Here is a 16,894-nt window from a genome sequence, read left to right on the forward strand (position 1 = left end):
CACCATGTCCGTTGGATTGAAAGATCTGCGGCGATCAGTTCAAATATAGACTTGTTCTCTGATGCTTTGTCGCTAGGCCACTGCATTGACAGACACTCGCACGTAGCATTTCTAATTCCAGGAAGTTTATTCAGGGAAGTCTGAAGGAGAAGAAGACATTACTGGGCACCAGTGGCCAGACACGTGTATTTATCCTTGCTCCTGCAAGAATGAACCCTTTGAATTTTCCAGCTGCGAACTGAGTTCTGCTTTCTGAACTATGGATGGTGCGCCGGTTAGGGCAGCCATCTGAATCAATACGTTGTGCGCTTTTAGACACATAATCAAATCTGGTGTCCTCCCAAGGCTTGCTGAAGCTAGTTAGGACCGTAATGCGATTAGACCACGAGATGCATCGAGCGAAAAACGGTCAGGCCGACCTAACCAGCCTCACTAATTCTGGCGGGTCCTCAAAGGAGACCTAGACGCAGCAGAAAAAGCATCCCAGCTCAGCTCAGAGCACTCGTTCCTCCCACCCTCTCAATTTCTCCTCTCCTCTTTCCTCTAATGAAATCTGTCCGTTTTACAGAGAAATTGGACAAATGCATTGCATTGCTGTTTCAATGCGGGGCTCCTTAAAGGATTTGCTATGCACACACCGGCGCGTCCTTGGGGGCCTGCTTCCTCCCGCTCAGCCTTTTCAAATATGGATTCCCCCTCATTTGAGACTCAAGGTCCAGATACGATCTTAACTTTCCTTCCCTAGGCTTTTACCCTCCATTGAAGGACAGGTATTTACTGTGGTAGTAAGCATCTTTTACACCTTTTACAGTACCGGTACTGTATGTGTCTTGTCCACATAATTCAGCTGTGTCAGCATTTTGTTTACGATACAAAAGAGCGTTTGACTTTAAAGGCCAGATACAGAACACTATATATTGGCATGTCATTGTAAGCCTTCTAAGCTTTTACTATGCATTCCACTCATAATAAGAATCACGTATGTTGGAATCAACCACTTCCAGTGAAACACCACAGCATAAGGCAGTGTATATTGAACCAAAATGTAAACGCAACATGGTAAGTGTTGGTCCCATGTTTCATGAGCTGACATAAAAGATCACAGAAATGTTTCATACGTACAAAAAGGTTATTTCTCTCAAATTTTGTGTGCAAATTTGGTTACCATTTCTCCTTTGCCAAGATAATCCATCCAGTTGACATTTGTTGCATATGAAGAAGCTGATTAAACAGCATGATCATTACACAGATGCACCTTGTGCTGGGGACAATAACAAGCCACTCTAAAATGTGCTGTTTTGTCACACAACACAATGCCACAGATGTCTCAAGTTTTGAGGGACCGTGCAATTGGCATGCTGACTGCAGGAATGTCCACCAGAGTTGTTGCCAGCCTCACAACCGCAGACCACGTGTAACCACGCCAGCCCAGGATCTTCACTTCCGGCTTCTTCACCTGCAGGATTGTCTGAGACCTGCCACTCGGACAGCTGATGAAACAGAGGAATATTTCTGTCTGTAATAAAGCTCTTTGTGGGGAAAAACTCATTCTGATTGGCTGGCCTGGCGCTGCAATGGCTGGACCTGGCTCCCAAGTGGGTATGCCTATGCCCTCCCAGGCCCACCCATGGCTGCGCCCCTTCCCAGTCATGTAAAATCCATGGATTAGGGCCTAATGAATGTATTTCAATTGACTGATTTCCTTATATGAACTTTAACTCAGTAAAATTGTTCAAATGTTGCATATTGCCTTTTATATTGTTGTTCAGTATACTTTTTAAAATCAGCTGGATACAAGAACTGTCCTGGACAGATGTGCATGTGAGTCAAACAAAGTCCTCGGTTTATAAACTGGCCAGAACCAAACAGAACCAGAATCATTTTCTTTGCAGTTTCTTTTCTCAGGGATCATGAGGGAGAAAGCTGGCTAGAGGACTAGTTCATGATGTCGCAGTCATCTCTGTGTCCTTTGGCAGCACATGGCAGCCATGTTGGCTTTTTTCAGACCCTCGGCTCCCAGGGAGTTTCTCAGGAGAGGAGAACAGGAAAAACAGCAGTGTTCAAAGTCATGGCCAAGCTCTCTCGCATTCTCTCTTTCTTTCTCTCTCTCACATTTATTGGCTTGGGAAACATGTTTACATTGCCAAAGCAAGTGAAATTAACAATACAAAGTGAACAGTCATTATGTCTACATACAGTTGTCCAAAAAGCTCAATTTTAGTCTCATCTGACCAGAGTACCTTCTTCCATATGTTTGGGGAGTCTCCCACATGCCTTTTGGCGAACACCAAACATGTTTGCTTATTTTTTTCTTTGAGCAATGGCTTTTTTCTGGCCACTCTTCCGTAAAGCCCAACTCTGTGGAGTGTATGGCTTAAAGTGGTCCTATGGAGCTTTGCAGCTCCTTCAGGTTTATCTTTGGTATCTGTGTTGCCTCTGGTTAATGCCCTGCATGCTTGGTCTGTGAGTTTTGGTGGGCGGCTCTCTCTTGGCAGGTTTGTTGTGGTGCCATATTCTTTCCATTTTTTAATAATGGATTTAATGGTGCTCTGTGGGATGTTCAAAGTTTCTTCTTTTTTTTTTTATAACCCAACCCTGATCTGTACTTCTCCACAACTTTGTCCCTGACCTGTTTGGAGAGCTCCTTGGTCTTCATGGTGCCGCTTGCTTGGTGGTGCCCCTTGCTTAGTGGTGTTACAGACTCTGAGGCCTTTCAGAACAGGTGTGTATATATACTGACATCATGTGACAGATCATGTGACACTTAGATTTCACACAAGTGGACTTTATTTAACTAATTATGTGACTTCTAAAGGTAATTGGTTGCACCAGATCTTATTTAGGGGCTTCATAGCAAAGGGGTTGAATCCATATGCACGCACCACTTTTCAGTTTTTTATTTTTTAGAATTGTTTGAAACAAGTTCTTTTTTTAATTTCATTTCACCAATTTGGACTATTTTGTGTATGTCCATTACATGAAATCCAAATAGAAATCCATTTAAATTACTGGTTGTAATGCAACAAAATAGGAAAAATGCAAAGGGGATGAGTACTTTTGCTAGGCACTGTACTTCTTATCAAATACTTATTGTGTACTATCGTAACGTTCTTGGATCTGCAAAACCACCAGGCTTGCTCATTATTCAGTACTACACATGGGTTTAATTATTTATTTGCTAGCTAACTAAATAATAACACAGAATTAACATACACACTTTACATGAGACAAAGGTCCCTAGTGGACTAACAAAATATGACGGCTTTTACACAGAGATGGAGAGGGGGAAAAAGAGAGAGACCGAGAAAAACGGAAACATTCTATAACTATTCTCCCATTAAACATATACTTTACACACGAACCGCCGCCAATTTGGAATAAGAAATCATGAATGTATTTAAGTGTGAAATGCCTATGATTGTCGTTTATCTCGGTCGGAACCAAGCCTTCTCAGAAAGTTGTTAGGCTTCCAGCTGTATGGCTCTGATTGTCCGAAAGGGCTTTCCCGTCTTCTACTGTTGTTCACTCTGGAAGATAACAGCCATGTCGATGGTTCCAATTGGTGATGAGCGTAGTAGGATAGTCTCACTTAGATGAGCTTTTCTCAATATCTGACTTAAGACAGCTGTACCAGTGATTGTCTGAGATGAGCTTCTCGCCTCTTCCTCCTCGTGTTGGTATTCAGGATTCGGACCACAATAGACATGAGCTGCAGCTCTTCGTCTCTCTGGTCTAAAGAAAGGTGAGTATTTCTTCACCTCGTGTTGAGATTCAGCGTTTCAACCATTTAAAACATGTAGCTCTCGCCTCACGCTTCCTGGTCTAATGTTAATTTCGTAACAAAGGCTTTTTATGCACTCTGGCCAAAAGGGGCGTTCCGTCATGCTGACAAGCTCTCTGACCTCACTCGGAGCGTGGCTACTTAATGTGCAAAGGATATGATTAGAAGTTCTCTCTTACCCATCCTAAAAGCACTTTCATATCTTAACTAACATACTTGAATCATTTTTCATATTTTATTCACAACATATTTGTCACACCCTGGCCATAGAGAGGTTTTTTATTCTCTATTTTGGGTAGGCCAGGGTGTGACTAGGGTGGGCATTCTATGTTCCTTTTTCTATGTTCTTTATTTTCTATGTTTTGGCCGGGTATGGTTCTCAATCAGGGACAGCTGTCTATCGTTGTCTCTGATTGGGAACCATACTCAGGTAGCCCTTTTCCCTCCTTGTGTTGTGGGAAGTTGACTTTGTTTATGACACATAGCCTTTAGCTTCACGGTTTGTTGGGTAGTGTTTATTGTTTTGTTCGGCGTCTTTTCTAATAAAAAGAATCTGTACGCTCACCACGCTGCACCTTGGTCCTCTCCTTTCAACCGACGTGACAATATTGGATGAAAACTTGACAGATAAAGTGGGTATCCTTTCCAAGTTACAGTATTTGGTCCATACCGTTTTTAATAACATCACAAAATGAAAAACAATATGACATTAGTTTCCTATGTCTCCCCACTGACCATTTCGTTACGTTAGAAATATTGTTCCATGATTCACTTTTTAACGTTAGAGTTTTGGGGCGGCAAAAATCTCTCTAGACAACAGTATTTCTTTGGTTGATACTAAAGGGTAGAGAGAGAGTTCTCTCCTGCTTAAATTTACGACCGGGTGTGGAGGTGTCAAAACCCCCCACAGTTCCCTCCTCCCCTCATTTGTCGGTGGGAGAGGGACTGGTTATTGTCAGCCATTCCCAAGCTGATCTGACCCATTGTGATCCTCACAGGACAGTCATGGCACAGTGTTGTAACAATGTGCAAATAGTTAAAGTAGAAAAGGGAAAATAAATAAACATGAACACGTGTTGCTTTTTCTTCAAACACCATTGTTAACAGGTCACAAATCTTGCTGCTGTGATTGCACGCTGTGGGTCTGGAATTGTATTTGTTTTCAAATTCTATGTGGGTCTGTGTAATCTGAGGGTATTTTGTATCTCTAATATGCTGATACATTTGGCAGGAGGTTAGGAAGTGCAGCTCCGTTTTCAATGGATTTTGTGGGCAGTGTGCACAGCCAGGTCTGCCTACGACGACCTTTCTCAATAGCAAGCCTATTCTCATTGAGTCTGTACATAGTCATTAAAAAATATATATTTCCATTGTGTCAAGTAATATTGTTTTGTGTTCTCATGATTTGGTTGGGTCTGAATGTGTTTCTAGGACCAGCTTGCTATCTCTCCCTCTCTCCTACACCCTGTCTGTCCCTGCTCTCCCTCTCACATTCCCAGTGTCTCTGCTTCACTGTCAACCTTTCCCCACTCTCCTCTCGCCCCCCTCTTTCTGTCACTCACTTTCTCTTCTATTTCCGCTCATCCCTTTCTCTCTATCTGTCTCTGAAAGTCGCCTCTCCCCTGGTGTCCGTAGGGAAATAGAGGTGGGGAAAATCTGTTCTCGCAGTCTGGCTGGCGGAGGCAGAGGCAGAGACAGAGTTAGTGGCAGATGCAGGCTTATCGCCTCAACTGTTTTCCAGGCCAGTATGTCTGCCCTAGAGGAAGCCTGATTTACATTTCAGACCATACATTTGATGTAGATAGATTTACCTGTGCCTATAATGCCACGTGTGTGTGTGTGTGTGTGTGCAATTTAAAGGTTTGCCTATATTATTGACAACATGCAGGTAGCTAACATGATTTTGACTTGTCATGTGTATTCAGCTATTCAGTGCTGCCAACAACTCATGCCAGTTGCTGACTGTTTGCGGGTATATATTGTGGTGTCTCTGTGTGTACAATGTGTGCTGTGTAAAGAACAAAAGGCCATTGTTTTCAAAACCAAGTTTGCCGAGTTTTCACTGTTTATACAGTATTTTCATGAGCCAGGGGTCAAACTAATGTTCTTTCTTTTCCACGCTTTTCCTGGCAGAGGAAGCTCTCTCCCTCTGACACATACACACACCCCAACATTCATGCACACAACCACACACACACACCTGGAGCCTAAACTGCTTTGGGTTGTGAAGAGGTAAGAACATATTAACAACAGCGTTTGGATTTTGTATACAAGCTGCAAGCATAATACAGACAAATCCAAGCTTGCATACAAATTCATTGCGAGACCTGGCAAGCCTTACCAAATAGCTTTTTGATGCTTAATATAGAGTGAGGAGAAGCCTGTCAGCAGTAGAGTGACTCAAGTACCCTGTTGCCTCTGCATTCATGACATCATCACTGTCCCAAAATTCCTGCCTTTGCACACTGCTTTAAAGAGATGGGATGGATCCTCACGTTGTCGAAAACTGGAGCAAGAAGTGGTTAAAGTTGCAACTAACTGAGTCCTTTTGTCAATCGTCTGTATGATGAGGTCATAAGCAGTTGTGTGTTTTCAGCAGGTTTGGGTGTTATTGATATTTTATTCATGTTATTTTAATGTTTTGCCATGCCCATGACCACCAGCTTATGTGTGTCTTTGTGTGCCATAGAATTAAATAGAACACATTCACATGAAATAGTAATATAATATATCTCTATGGTGTCTTATCCCCAGGTGCGAGAGCTGCAGACGCGTCTCCAGAGCTCCCAGCCTGCAGGCCTGTCCAGCCCTGGGCGTCTCACCCCCACCTCCCGTCCAATCAACCCCAGCACTGGGGAACTCAGCACCAGCAGCAGCAGTAACGATATACCTGTGGCCAAGGTAGAACACACACACTATGACATGCATAGTAAGGGGGGAAAAAAAGTTATGCATGTGGAAGTACATTATAGGGTTAAGACCTCATACGGTCTTGAGTAATAGAATTGAAGAAATGGAATATCGTACATTCATATGAGGTAATGCAATGTCTCTCTGGGGACATTATGAACTCTCCTCTGGAATGACCAAGGATAAACATTTTATTTTCCAATTTTCACCATCTCTTATAGTACTGTCTCGATCACTCACACACACACACACACACACACACACACACACACACACACACACACACACACACACACTAATCAGCATACTAGCCTTTGGCTTGTCCAGCCAGAGAGGGACAGTGGTAATCAGGCAACCATTCGCTCTTCCACAGTCCCGTGTGTGTCCTTGACATTGAGCCTCAGAGGGAATACAATACATTAGAGCAGTGGACCTTTTCTGAGCCGAGATCACTTTCTGAGTCAAAATGAAGGCTGAGATATGCCCCAGATGAAAAAAATGTAAACCTATGCAACATTAACCTATTAAAAACAGTTCTGTAGAAATGAAGTTTGCATTAGGCTATATGCTCAATTCATTATGCAATGCTTGAATTGCCCTGCCAATGATGTTCTTCTCAGACATTACATTTCACACTGGTAATAGATCATAATTTGTTGTATTACTTGTGAGGCACAGCTGAGTGAGCATACATTGAAATAATGTGCTTTCTTTATGTTACTGGACTGCTTGTGCCTGCCTCTAAGTCTCAGCGGAGGGAGCACATCAGCGGGTCCGCCTCTCACCATCAGACCATCCCTCAGCCCTCCCCACTCCGCTAAGACCAAAAAGGGGATGGCGAAACTTGCGCTGATGGCAAAACTCGAGTCACACCGCATTAGTTCTGCCTCATGTACAAATTCATGTTGTTGCTCTTATGACCAGAGTAAGTGAAATATTCTTTGACATAAAAGAAGACAGTCGCTAATAATAACAATGCAAGCCTATCGATACACTTTGCTACTCATTCATTGAAACTGCAGTGTGAGTGGTTAAGCGCATTTCATGGCTTATAAAAGTGCTGAATAAAAATTCAACATGAACTCAGTCATAAAAACAGCAGCTCTTTGCTGTAATTGTTGACAGTCTCTCTTTAGTCATGGTTTTAGATGCTTTTAAATCACAGTATCAACTTCCTTTGCTGTGCGCTCGAGAAAGCTGCAGACAGACACAGTGATCTGAGCAATGCGTAGGCCTGTAGGTGCACTTGATTTTCTCTCTGGGCACGCAGAGTTGGTACCTTCAGACACATGGCAGCTGAAAAAAGTGCACCTACTCCCAACAGTGCGAGACAGAAAAAAGTAGGAATGTAAGGCTATATCCTTGGGTGTTTTATAGAAATGTTTTGCGATCGACTAGGAATGCCTTGGAGATCAAGCAGTTTGTTGTCTTGTTGCTAGGTGGCGGAGCGGGTGAAACTGTCTAAAACCAGGTCGGAGTCTTCCTCCACCGAGAGACCTGTTCTGGGATCAGAGATCAGCAGCATCGGGGTAAGGGGCTACTGGATGCCTATTCAATACTGAAGGCTTTGAGGGGGAAGATGTTAAAGCAAAGTAAGTAGTATAGAGAGAGGGGTAGACAGAGTAAGAGAGAGAGCGACAGTAGGTAGGACATTTCCTTGTAGCAGCTGGCCGATGATAACCGCAGCATCTGCAGAAGTGTCAGAGATGGGTATCTATCACCAGTATGGTGTGACAGACCTGGTGTAACTCATACCCCACTGCTCCCTCCCTCTGCACCCACAAAGCCCCGTTGACACTAAAGATTGACCTGACAACGTCACCTCGAACGGGGGGACTATCAACAGACCCAGCTACAGTGCCATCGGAAAGTATTCAAACCCCTTTACTCTTTCACAGTTTGTTACGTTACAGCCTTATTCTAAAATGGATTAAATAAAAAAAGGTCCTCAGTAATCTACACACAAAGCCCATAATCACAAAGCGAAAACAGGTTTGTATACATTTTTGCAAATATATTAAAAACAGAAATACCTTATTTACATAAGTATTCAGACACTTTACTATGAGACTCGAATTTGAGCTCAGGTGCATCCTGTTTCCATTGATCATCCTTGATGTTTTTACAACTTGATTGGAGTCCACCTGTGGTAAATTCAATTGATTATACACGATTTGGAAAGGCACACATCTGTTTATATAACATCCCACAGTTGACAGTGCATGTCAGATCAAAAACCAATTGAGATTGAAGGAATTGTCAGTAGAGCTCCGAGACTGTATTGCTTTGAGGCATGGATCTGGGGAAGGGTACCAAAACATTTCTCCAGCATTGAAGGTCCCCAGGAACACAGTGATTTCCATCATTCTTAAATGGAAGAAGTTTCGAACCACCAAGACTCTTCCTAGAGCTGGCATCCCAGTCAAACTGAGCAATCCTGGGAAAAGGGCCACCAAGAACCCAGCTCTAGAGTTCGTCTGTTGAGATGGGAGAACCTTCCAGAAGGACAACCATCTCTGCAGCACTCCACCAATCAGGCCTTTATGGTAGAGTGGCCAGATGGAAGCCACTCCTCTGTAAAAGGAACATGACAGCCTGCTTGGAGTTTGCCAAAAGGCACCTAAAGACTCTCAAATCATGAGGAACAAGTCTGATGAAACCAAGATTGAACTCTTTGGCCTGAATGCCAAACGTCACATCTGGAGGAAACCTGCACCATCCCTATGATGAAGCATGGTGGTGGCAGCATCATGCTGTGAGTATGTTTTTCAGCAGCAGGGACTGGGAGACTAGTCAGGATCAAGGCATTTACATTTACATTTAAGTCATTTAGCAGGCGCTCTTATCCAGAGCGACTTACAAATTGGTGCATTCACCTTATGATATCCAGTGGAACAACCACTTTACAATAGTGCATCTAAATCTTTTAGGGGGGGGGTTAGAAGAATTACTTTATCCTATCCTAGGTATTCCTTAAAGAGGTGGGGTTTCAGGTGTCTCCGGAAGGTGGTGATTGACTCTGCTGTCCTGGCGTCGTGAGGGAGTTTGTTCCACCATTGGGGTGCCAGAGCAGCGAACAGTTTTGACTGGGCTGAGCGGGAACTGTACTTCCTCAGAGGTAGGGAGGCGGGCAGGCCAGAGGTGGATGAACGCAGTGCCCTTGTATGGGTGTAGGGCCTGATCAGAGCCTGAAGGTACGGAGGTGCCGTTCCCCTCACAGCTCCGTAGGCAAGCACCATGGTCTTGTAGCGGATGCGAGCTTCAACTGGAAGCCAGTGGAGAGAGCGGAGGAGCGGGGTGACGTGAGAGAACTTGGGAAGGTTGAACACCAGATGGGCTGCGGCGTTCTGGATGAGTTGTAGGGGTTTAATGGCACAGGCAGGGAGCCCAGCCAACAGCGAGTTGCAGTAATCCAGACGGGAGATGACAAGTGCCTGGATTAGGACCTGCGCCGCTTCCTGTGTGAGGCAGGGTCGTACTCTTCGAATGTTGTAGAGTATGAACCTACAGGAACAGGTCACCGAGGCAAAGATGAACAGAGAAAAGTACAGAGAGATCCTTGATGAAAACCTGCTACAGAGTGCTCAGGACCTCAGACTGGGGTGAAGGTTCACCATCCAACAGGACAATGACCCTAAGCACACAGCCAAAACAACGCAGGAGTGGATTCGGGACAAGTCTCTGAATGTCCTTGAGTGGCCCAGCCAGAGCCCGGACTTGAACCCGATCGAACATCTCTGGAGAGACCTGAAAATAGCTGTGCAGCAACGCTTCCCATCCAACCGGACAGAGCTTGAGATGATCTGCAGAGAAGAATGGGAGAAACTTCCCAAATACAGGTGTGCCAAGCTTGTAGCATCATACCCAAGAAGACTCAATGCTGTAATTTCTGCCAAAGGTGCTTAAACAAAGTACTGAGTAAAGGGTCTGAATACTTATGTAAATGTGATATTTCAGTTTATTTTTTATAATTTAGCTAAAAAATCTAAACCTGTTTTTGCTTTGTCATTATGGGGTATTGTGTATAGATTGGTTAGTAAAAAAGCAATTGAGTCAATTTTAGAATAAGGCTGTAACATAACAAAATGTGGAACAAGTCAAGGGGTCTTAATACTTTCCAAAGGTACAGTCGCGGCCAAAAGTTTTGAGAATGACACAAATATACATTTTCACAAAGTCTGCTGCCTCAGTTTGTGTGATGGCAATTTGCATATACTCCAGAATGTTATGAAGAGTGATCAGATGAATTGCAATTCATTGCAAAGTCCCTCTTTGCCATGCAAATGAACTGAATCCCCCCCAAAACATTTCCACTGCATTGGCGGCAGGGTAGCCTAGTGGTTAGAGTGTTGGAGTAGTAATCGAAAGGTTGCAAGTTCGAATTCCTGAGCTGACAAAGTACAAATCTGTTGTTCTGCCCCTGAACAAGGCAGTTAACCCACTTTTCCTAGCCCACCATTGAAAATAAGATTTTTTTCTTAACTGACCTGCCTAGTTAAATGTCAGTGATTCTCTCGTTAACACAGGTGTGAGTGTTGACGAGGACAAGGCTGGAGATCACTCTGTCATGCTGATTGAGTTTGAATAACAGACTGGAAGCTTCAAAAGGAGGGTGGTACTTGGAATCATTGTTCTTCATCTGTCAACAATGGTTACCTGCAAGGGAACAAGTGCTGTCATCATTGCTTTGCACAAAAAGGGCTTCACAGGCAAGGATATTGCTGCCAGTAATATTGCACCTAAATCAACCATTTATCGGATCATCAAGAACTTCAAGGAGAGCGGTTCAATTGTTGTGAAGAAGGCTTCAGGGCGCCCAAGAAAGTCCAGCAAGCACCAGGACCGTCTCCTAAAGTTGATTCAGCTACGGGATCGGGGCACCACCAGTACAGAGCTTGCTCAGGAATGTCAGCAGGCAGGTGTGAGTGCATCTGCACGAACAGTGAGGCAAAGACTTTTGGAGGATGGCCTGGTGTCAAGAAGGGCAGCAAAAAAGCCACTTCTCTCCAGGAAAAACATCAGGGACAGACTGATAATCTGCAAAAGGTACAGGAATGGACTGCTGAGGACTGGGGTAAAGTCATTTTCTCTGATGAATCCCCTTTCCGATTGTTTGGGGCATCCGGAAAAAAGCTTGTCCGGAGAAGACAAGGTGAGCAATACCATCAGTCCTGTCTCATGCCAACAGTAAAGCATCCCGAGACCATTCATGTGTGGGGTTGCTTCTCAGCCAAGGGAGTGGGCTCACTCACAATTTTGCCTAAGAACACTGCCATGAATAAAGAATGGTACCAACACATCCTCCGAGAGCAGCTTCTCCCAACCATCCAGGAACAGTTTGGTGACGAACAATGCCTTTTCCAGCATGATGGATCACCTTGCCATAAGGCAAAAGTGGCTCGGGGGACAAAACATCGATATTTTGGGTCCATGGCCAGGAAACTCCCCAGACCTTAATCCCATTGAGAACTTGTAGTCAATCCTCAAGAGGCGGGTGGACAAACAAAAACCCACAAATTCTGACAAACTCCATGGATTGATTATGCAAGAATGGGCTGCCATCAGTCAGGATGTGGCCCAGAAGTTAATTGACAGCATGCCAGGGCGGATAGCAGAGGTCTTGAAAAAGAAGGGTCAACACTGCAAATATTGACTCTGCATCAACTTTATGTAATTGTCAATAAAATACTTTGACACTTATGAAATGCTTGTAATTATACTCCAGTATTCCATAGTAACATCTGACAAAAATATCTAAAGACTCTGAAGCAGCAAACTTTGTGGAAATTAATATTTGTGTCATTCTCAAAACTTTTGGCCACAACTGTACATCGTTTTATCGCTCTCCTCTTTCAATCCTCTTCTGATGCCCTCTTTTCTCTAGTGCCTCCCTCCCTCCCTCCCTCTCTCCCTTTCCTTCCATCTCTTTTTATTTCTCCCTCTCTCCCCTTGGTGTGTGTTCAGGTGTGAGTGACGGGAACCAATCCTAATGATTCCAGGGCTTCTCTGGCCACCAAAATTCTCTTTAGCTGGAACCCATCTGACCCAAAATAGACTTGAAAGAGAGTGAGAGGGAAGAGCGAGAAAGAGATGCAGACTGTTAGTATTCCTCTGGGACTAGGCTGAGGCAGATTATGTAAAGGAGGGAGAGCAAAGTTCAATAGAAAACCTGTATACAATCTCTTGAAAAAGAGTTTAATCTCAATAAAAACCAATCTGTATAATTAAAGGTTATAAACACACTCTGTATAAACTCAATGTGGATTAAGAGAGTGGAGGATCACAAAGAAATCCCCTCAGTCTGCCTGACCCATTAAATTCCCATTGTGCTGTTTTTACATTGTGATTTTTGGCTGCACCTTGACTCACATTGGTTGAAGCGCTGTCTACTCCCCTCCATTGATGTAAATGTCAGTCTTTCCCCCATGTACCCCTGTTCCTCCTCCTCCCAGGTGTCCAGTAATGTGGCGGAGCACTTGGCACACTCCCTCCAGGACTGCTCCAACATTCAGGAGATCTTCCAGACCCTCTACTCCCACGGATCAGCCATCTCTGAAAACAAGATCAGGGAGTTTGAGGTGGAGACGGAGAGACTTAACAGGTGACACTCAATCCACGTTGCCTGTCACTTACAGCCCTGATCTTCACCTTATAAGTAATGTCATATTAAAGTAATACTGTATCCCACCATTAATGCCGAAATGTACACACACCTGTCTATATAAGGTCCCACAGTTGACAGTGCAACCAAGCCACAAGGTTGAAAGAATTGTCCGTAGTTCTCCGAGACCGGATTGTGTCGAGGCACAAATCTGGGGAAAGGTACAAAAACATTTCTGCAACATTGAAGGTCCCCAAAAACGCAGTGGCCTCCATCATTCTTAAATTAAATAAGTTTGGAACAATCAAGTATCTTCCTAGATCTGGCCTCCTGGCCAAACTGAGCAATCTGGGGATAAGGGCCTTGGTCAGGGAGGTGACCAAGAAACCGATGGTCACTCTGACAGGGCTCCAAAGTTACTCTGTAGAGATGGGAGAGCCTTTCAGAATCAAATCATATCGAATTGTATTTGTCACGTGCGCCGAATACAACAGGTTTAGACCTTACAGTGTAATGCTTACTTACAAGCCCTTAACTTCTCTGGGCTAGGCGGGACAGCCAGTGAAATAGCATGGCGCGAAATACAAAACAGCAAAAATCTCATAATTTCATTTTCTCAAACAATCAACTATTTTACACCATTTTAAAGATAAACTTCTCGTTAATCTAACCACATTGTCCGATTTCAAAAAGGCTTTAATATTAGATTATGTTAGGACATAAACTTCACAAGAAAAACCACACAGCCATTTTCCAAGCAAGGACATGCATCACAAAAACCAAAAATACAGCTAAAATATTCAGTAACCTTTGATGATCTTCATCAGATGGCACTCATAGGACTTCATGTTACACAATACATGTATGTTTTGCTCGATAAAGTTCATATTTATATCCAAAAACCCCATTTTACATTGGCGATAGGATGTTCAGAAAATGTATTCCCACGAAAACCTCTGGTGAATGAGCACATCAATTTACAAAAATACTCATCATAAACGTTGATAAAATTTACAACAGTTATTGAAAGAATGATAGATATACTTCTCCTTAATGCAACCGCTGTGTCAGATTTTAAAATAGCTTTACGGAGAAAGCACATTTTTCAATATTCTGAGTACATAGCTCAGCCATCAAAGCAAGCTATACAGATACCCACCAAGTTCTGGGGTCAACTAAACTCAGAATTAGTATTATAAATATCCTCTTACCTTTGCTGATCTTCGTCAGAATGCACTCCCAGGACTCCTACTTCCACAAGAAATGTTATTTTTGTTCGAAAATACTCCATATTTATGTCCAAATACCTCCGTTTTGTTCGTGCGCGAGCGTAAATCCAGACACGAAAAGTCAAATAGTTCCATTACCGTTCGTAGAAACATGTCAAACGTTTACATTCAATCCTTAGGGTCTTTGTATGATAAAACGTCGATAATATTCCAACCGGACAATAGCGTATTCATTACAGAGTAAAAAGAAGGAGCGGCGCACCAAACGTGCCTGCGCAGTAAACAACTCACTGGTCCCAGGGAGTCCACTCATTGACTGAGCTCCTATTTTCTGCCATCTGCTGTTGACAGCCAATGGAAGCTTTAGGAAGTGCAACGTGACCCCACAGACACTATAGTTTCGATAGGGATTCAAAAGAAGAACTACAATTCTCAGATTTTTGCCTGCCATATGAGTTCTGTTATACTCACAGACATCATTCAAACAGTTTTAGAAACTTCAGAGTGTTTTCTATCCAAATCTACTAATAATATGCAAATATTCGACTCTTGGCCCGAGTATTAGGCAGTTTGCTCTGGGTACGCTTTTCATCAGAAAATGAAAATACTGCCCCAATGCAGTTTTAAGAAAATAACAACAAAAAAAGTTACAAATAAAAGTAACAAATAATTAAAGAGCAGCAGTAAAATAATAATAGCAAGGCTATATACAGATGGTACCGGTACAGAGTCAATGTGCGGGGGCACCAGTTAGTCAAGGTAATTGCGGTAATATGCGAGTCTTATGGCTTGGGGGTAGAAGCTGTTTAGAACCTCTTGGACTTAGACTTGGCGCTCCGGTACCGCTTGCCATCTGGTAGCAAAGAGAACAGTCTATGACTAGGGTGACTGGTGTCTTTGACAATATGAGTCAAGGTGACAATTGTTTGTGCCTTCCTCTGACACCACCTGGTATAGAGGTCCTGAATGCCAAGCGTCAGGTCTGGAGGAAACCTGGCACCATTCCTACAGTGAAGCATGGTGGTGGCAGCATCATGCTGTGAGGATGTTTTTCAGCGGCAGGGACTGGGAGACTAGTCAGGATCGAGGGAAAGACGAACTGAGCAAAGTACAGAGATCCTTGATGAAAACCTGCTCCAGAGCGCTGAGACTGGGGCGAAGGTGCATCTTTCAACAGGACAACGACCCTAAGCACACAGCCAAGACAACGCAGGAGTGTCTTTGGGACAAGTCTCTGAATGTTTTTGAGTGGCCCAGCCAGAGCCCGGACTTGAACCCGATTAAACATCTCTGGAGAGACCTGAAAATAGTTGTGCAGCGATGCTCCCCATCCAACCTGACAGAGCTTGAGAGGATCTGCAAAGAGGAATGGGAGAAACTTTCCAAATACAGGTGTGCCAAGCTTTTGGCGCCATACCCAAGCAGAGTCGAGGCTGTAATCGCTGCCAAAGGTGCTTCAACAAAATACTGAGTAAAGGGTCTGAATACTTATGTAAATGTTACATTTTTTTTTTTTTTTTTTTTTTTATACATTTCCCACAAAATCTAAACCTGTTTTCACTTGTCATTATGGGTATTGTGTGTAGATGATGGGGGGGGGCATTTTAATCAGTTTTAGAATAAGGCTGTAACGTAACAAAATGTGGAGAAAGTGGACGGTCTGAATACTTTCCGAATGCATTGTATGTAAGTTTACATCGGTAAAATACACGAATTTGCTTTGTATTGATGTAGGATAAAAAAGGCCATGTTTAAAATGTAAACTGTAGTATTGACATCCCCCTAACCTACACTGTTGTTTAGAGATTCACACTAGAGGTACTTTTCTATCAGCGAGTCTTCATTATGGGTCCTTTAAGAAAGCCCAAGCCTATGAATGAACCCGATTCAGGCACATGTTCAATAGTTGTGTTCCAACATGCAGGTGAATTTATATAAAACCAGTTTTATTTGCAGCTCTTCTTTTCCTCAAAAAACTCCCTTCAGAAGTCTGTTCCAAGCGAATGAAGTAGTAACTCTTCAAACAGTGTACTTTAGGATCTTTGGGGGGATTTCAAACTTAGCGAATTATGTTATGACGTTTCCTCATAATCCTGACTATTTGGAAGTGAGATGTGGAGATCTGAGTGTTCTCAGTAGGAGGGCTTAAGTCGTAATCCTTTGTAATTCCTTTGCGTTTTATCACTTCATTCCAGTCAGAGCTTCAGACTTAGTAGACATTTAAAGCAGATGGGTTTGAAATGTTGTGAAACACTTCTTATACAGTTCTGTAGGTCTGTCTCTCAGGCCAAATCGAATGTCACGATCGCGGTAATTGTTCAGTTTTCAATTTTTTCGAACAAAGAACACATTACGAGCACTCTTTTTTTGAGG

General features: G+C 43.3%; 1 protein-coding gene across 5 annotated transcripts in view; it reads left to right on the plus strand.

Annotated features, from left to right (window-relative positions):
* LOC115204121 (colorectal mutant cancer protein) overlaps positions 1-16,894 on the plus strand; it is a 121,687-nt gene that overhangs the window by 65,033 nt on the left and 39,760 nt on the right. For all 5 annotated transcript variants that reach the window (XM_029769446.1, XM_029769447.1, XM_029769448.1 and 2 more), the window contains 3 exons: positions 6,536-6,682; positions 8,131-8,220; positions 13,144-13,292. In XM_029769446.1, the coding sequence (XP_029625306.1) occupies positions 6,536-6,682; positions 8,131-8,220; positions 13,144-13,292 (386 nt within the window). The remainder of the gene's footprint in view (positions 1-6,535; positions 6,683-8,130; positions 8,221-13,143; positions 13,293-16,894) is intronic.

This window comes from Salmo trutta, chromosome 12, assembly GCF_901001165.1.
Source record: "Salmo trutta chromosome 12, fSalTru1.1, whole genome shotgun sequence".
Taxonomy (NCBI): domain Eukaryota; kingdom Metazoa; phylum Chordata; class Actinopteri; order Salmoniformes; family Salmonidae; genus Salmo; species Salmo trutta.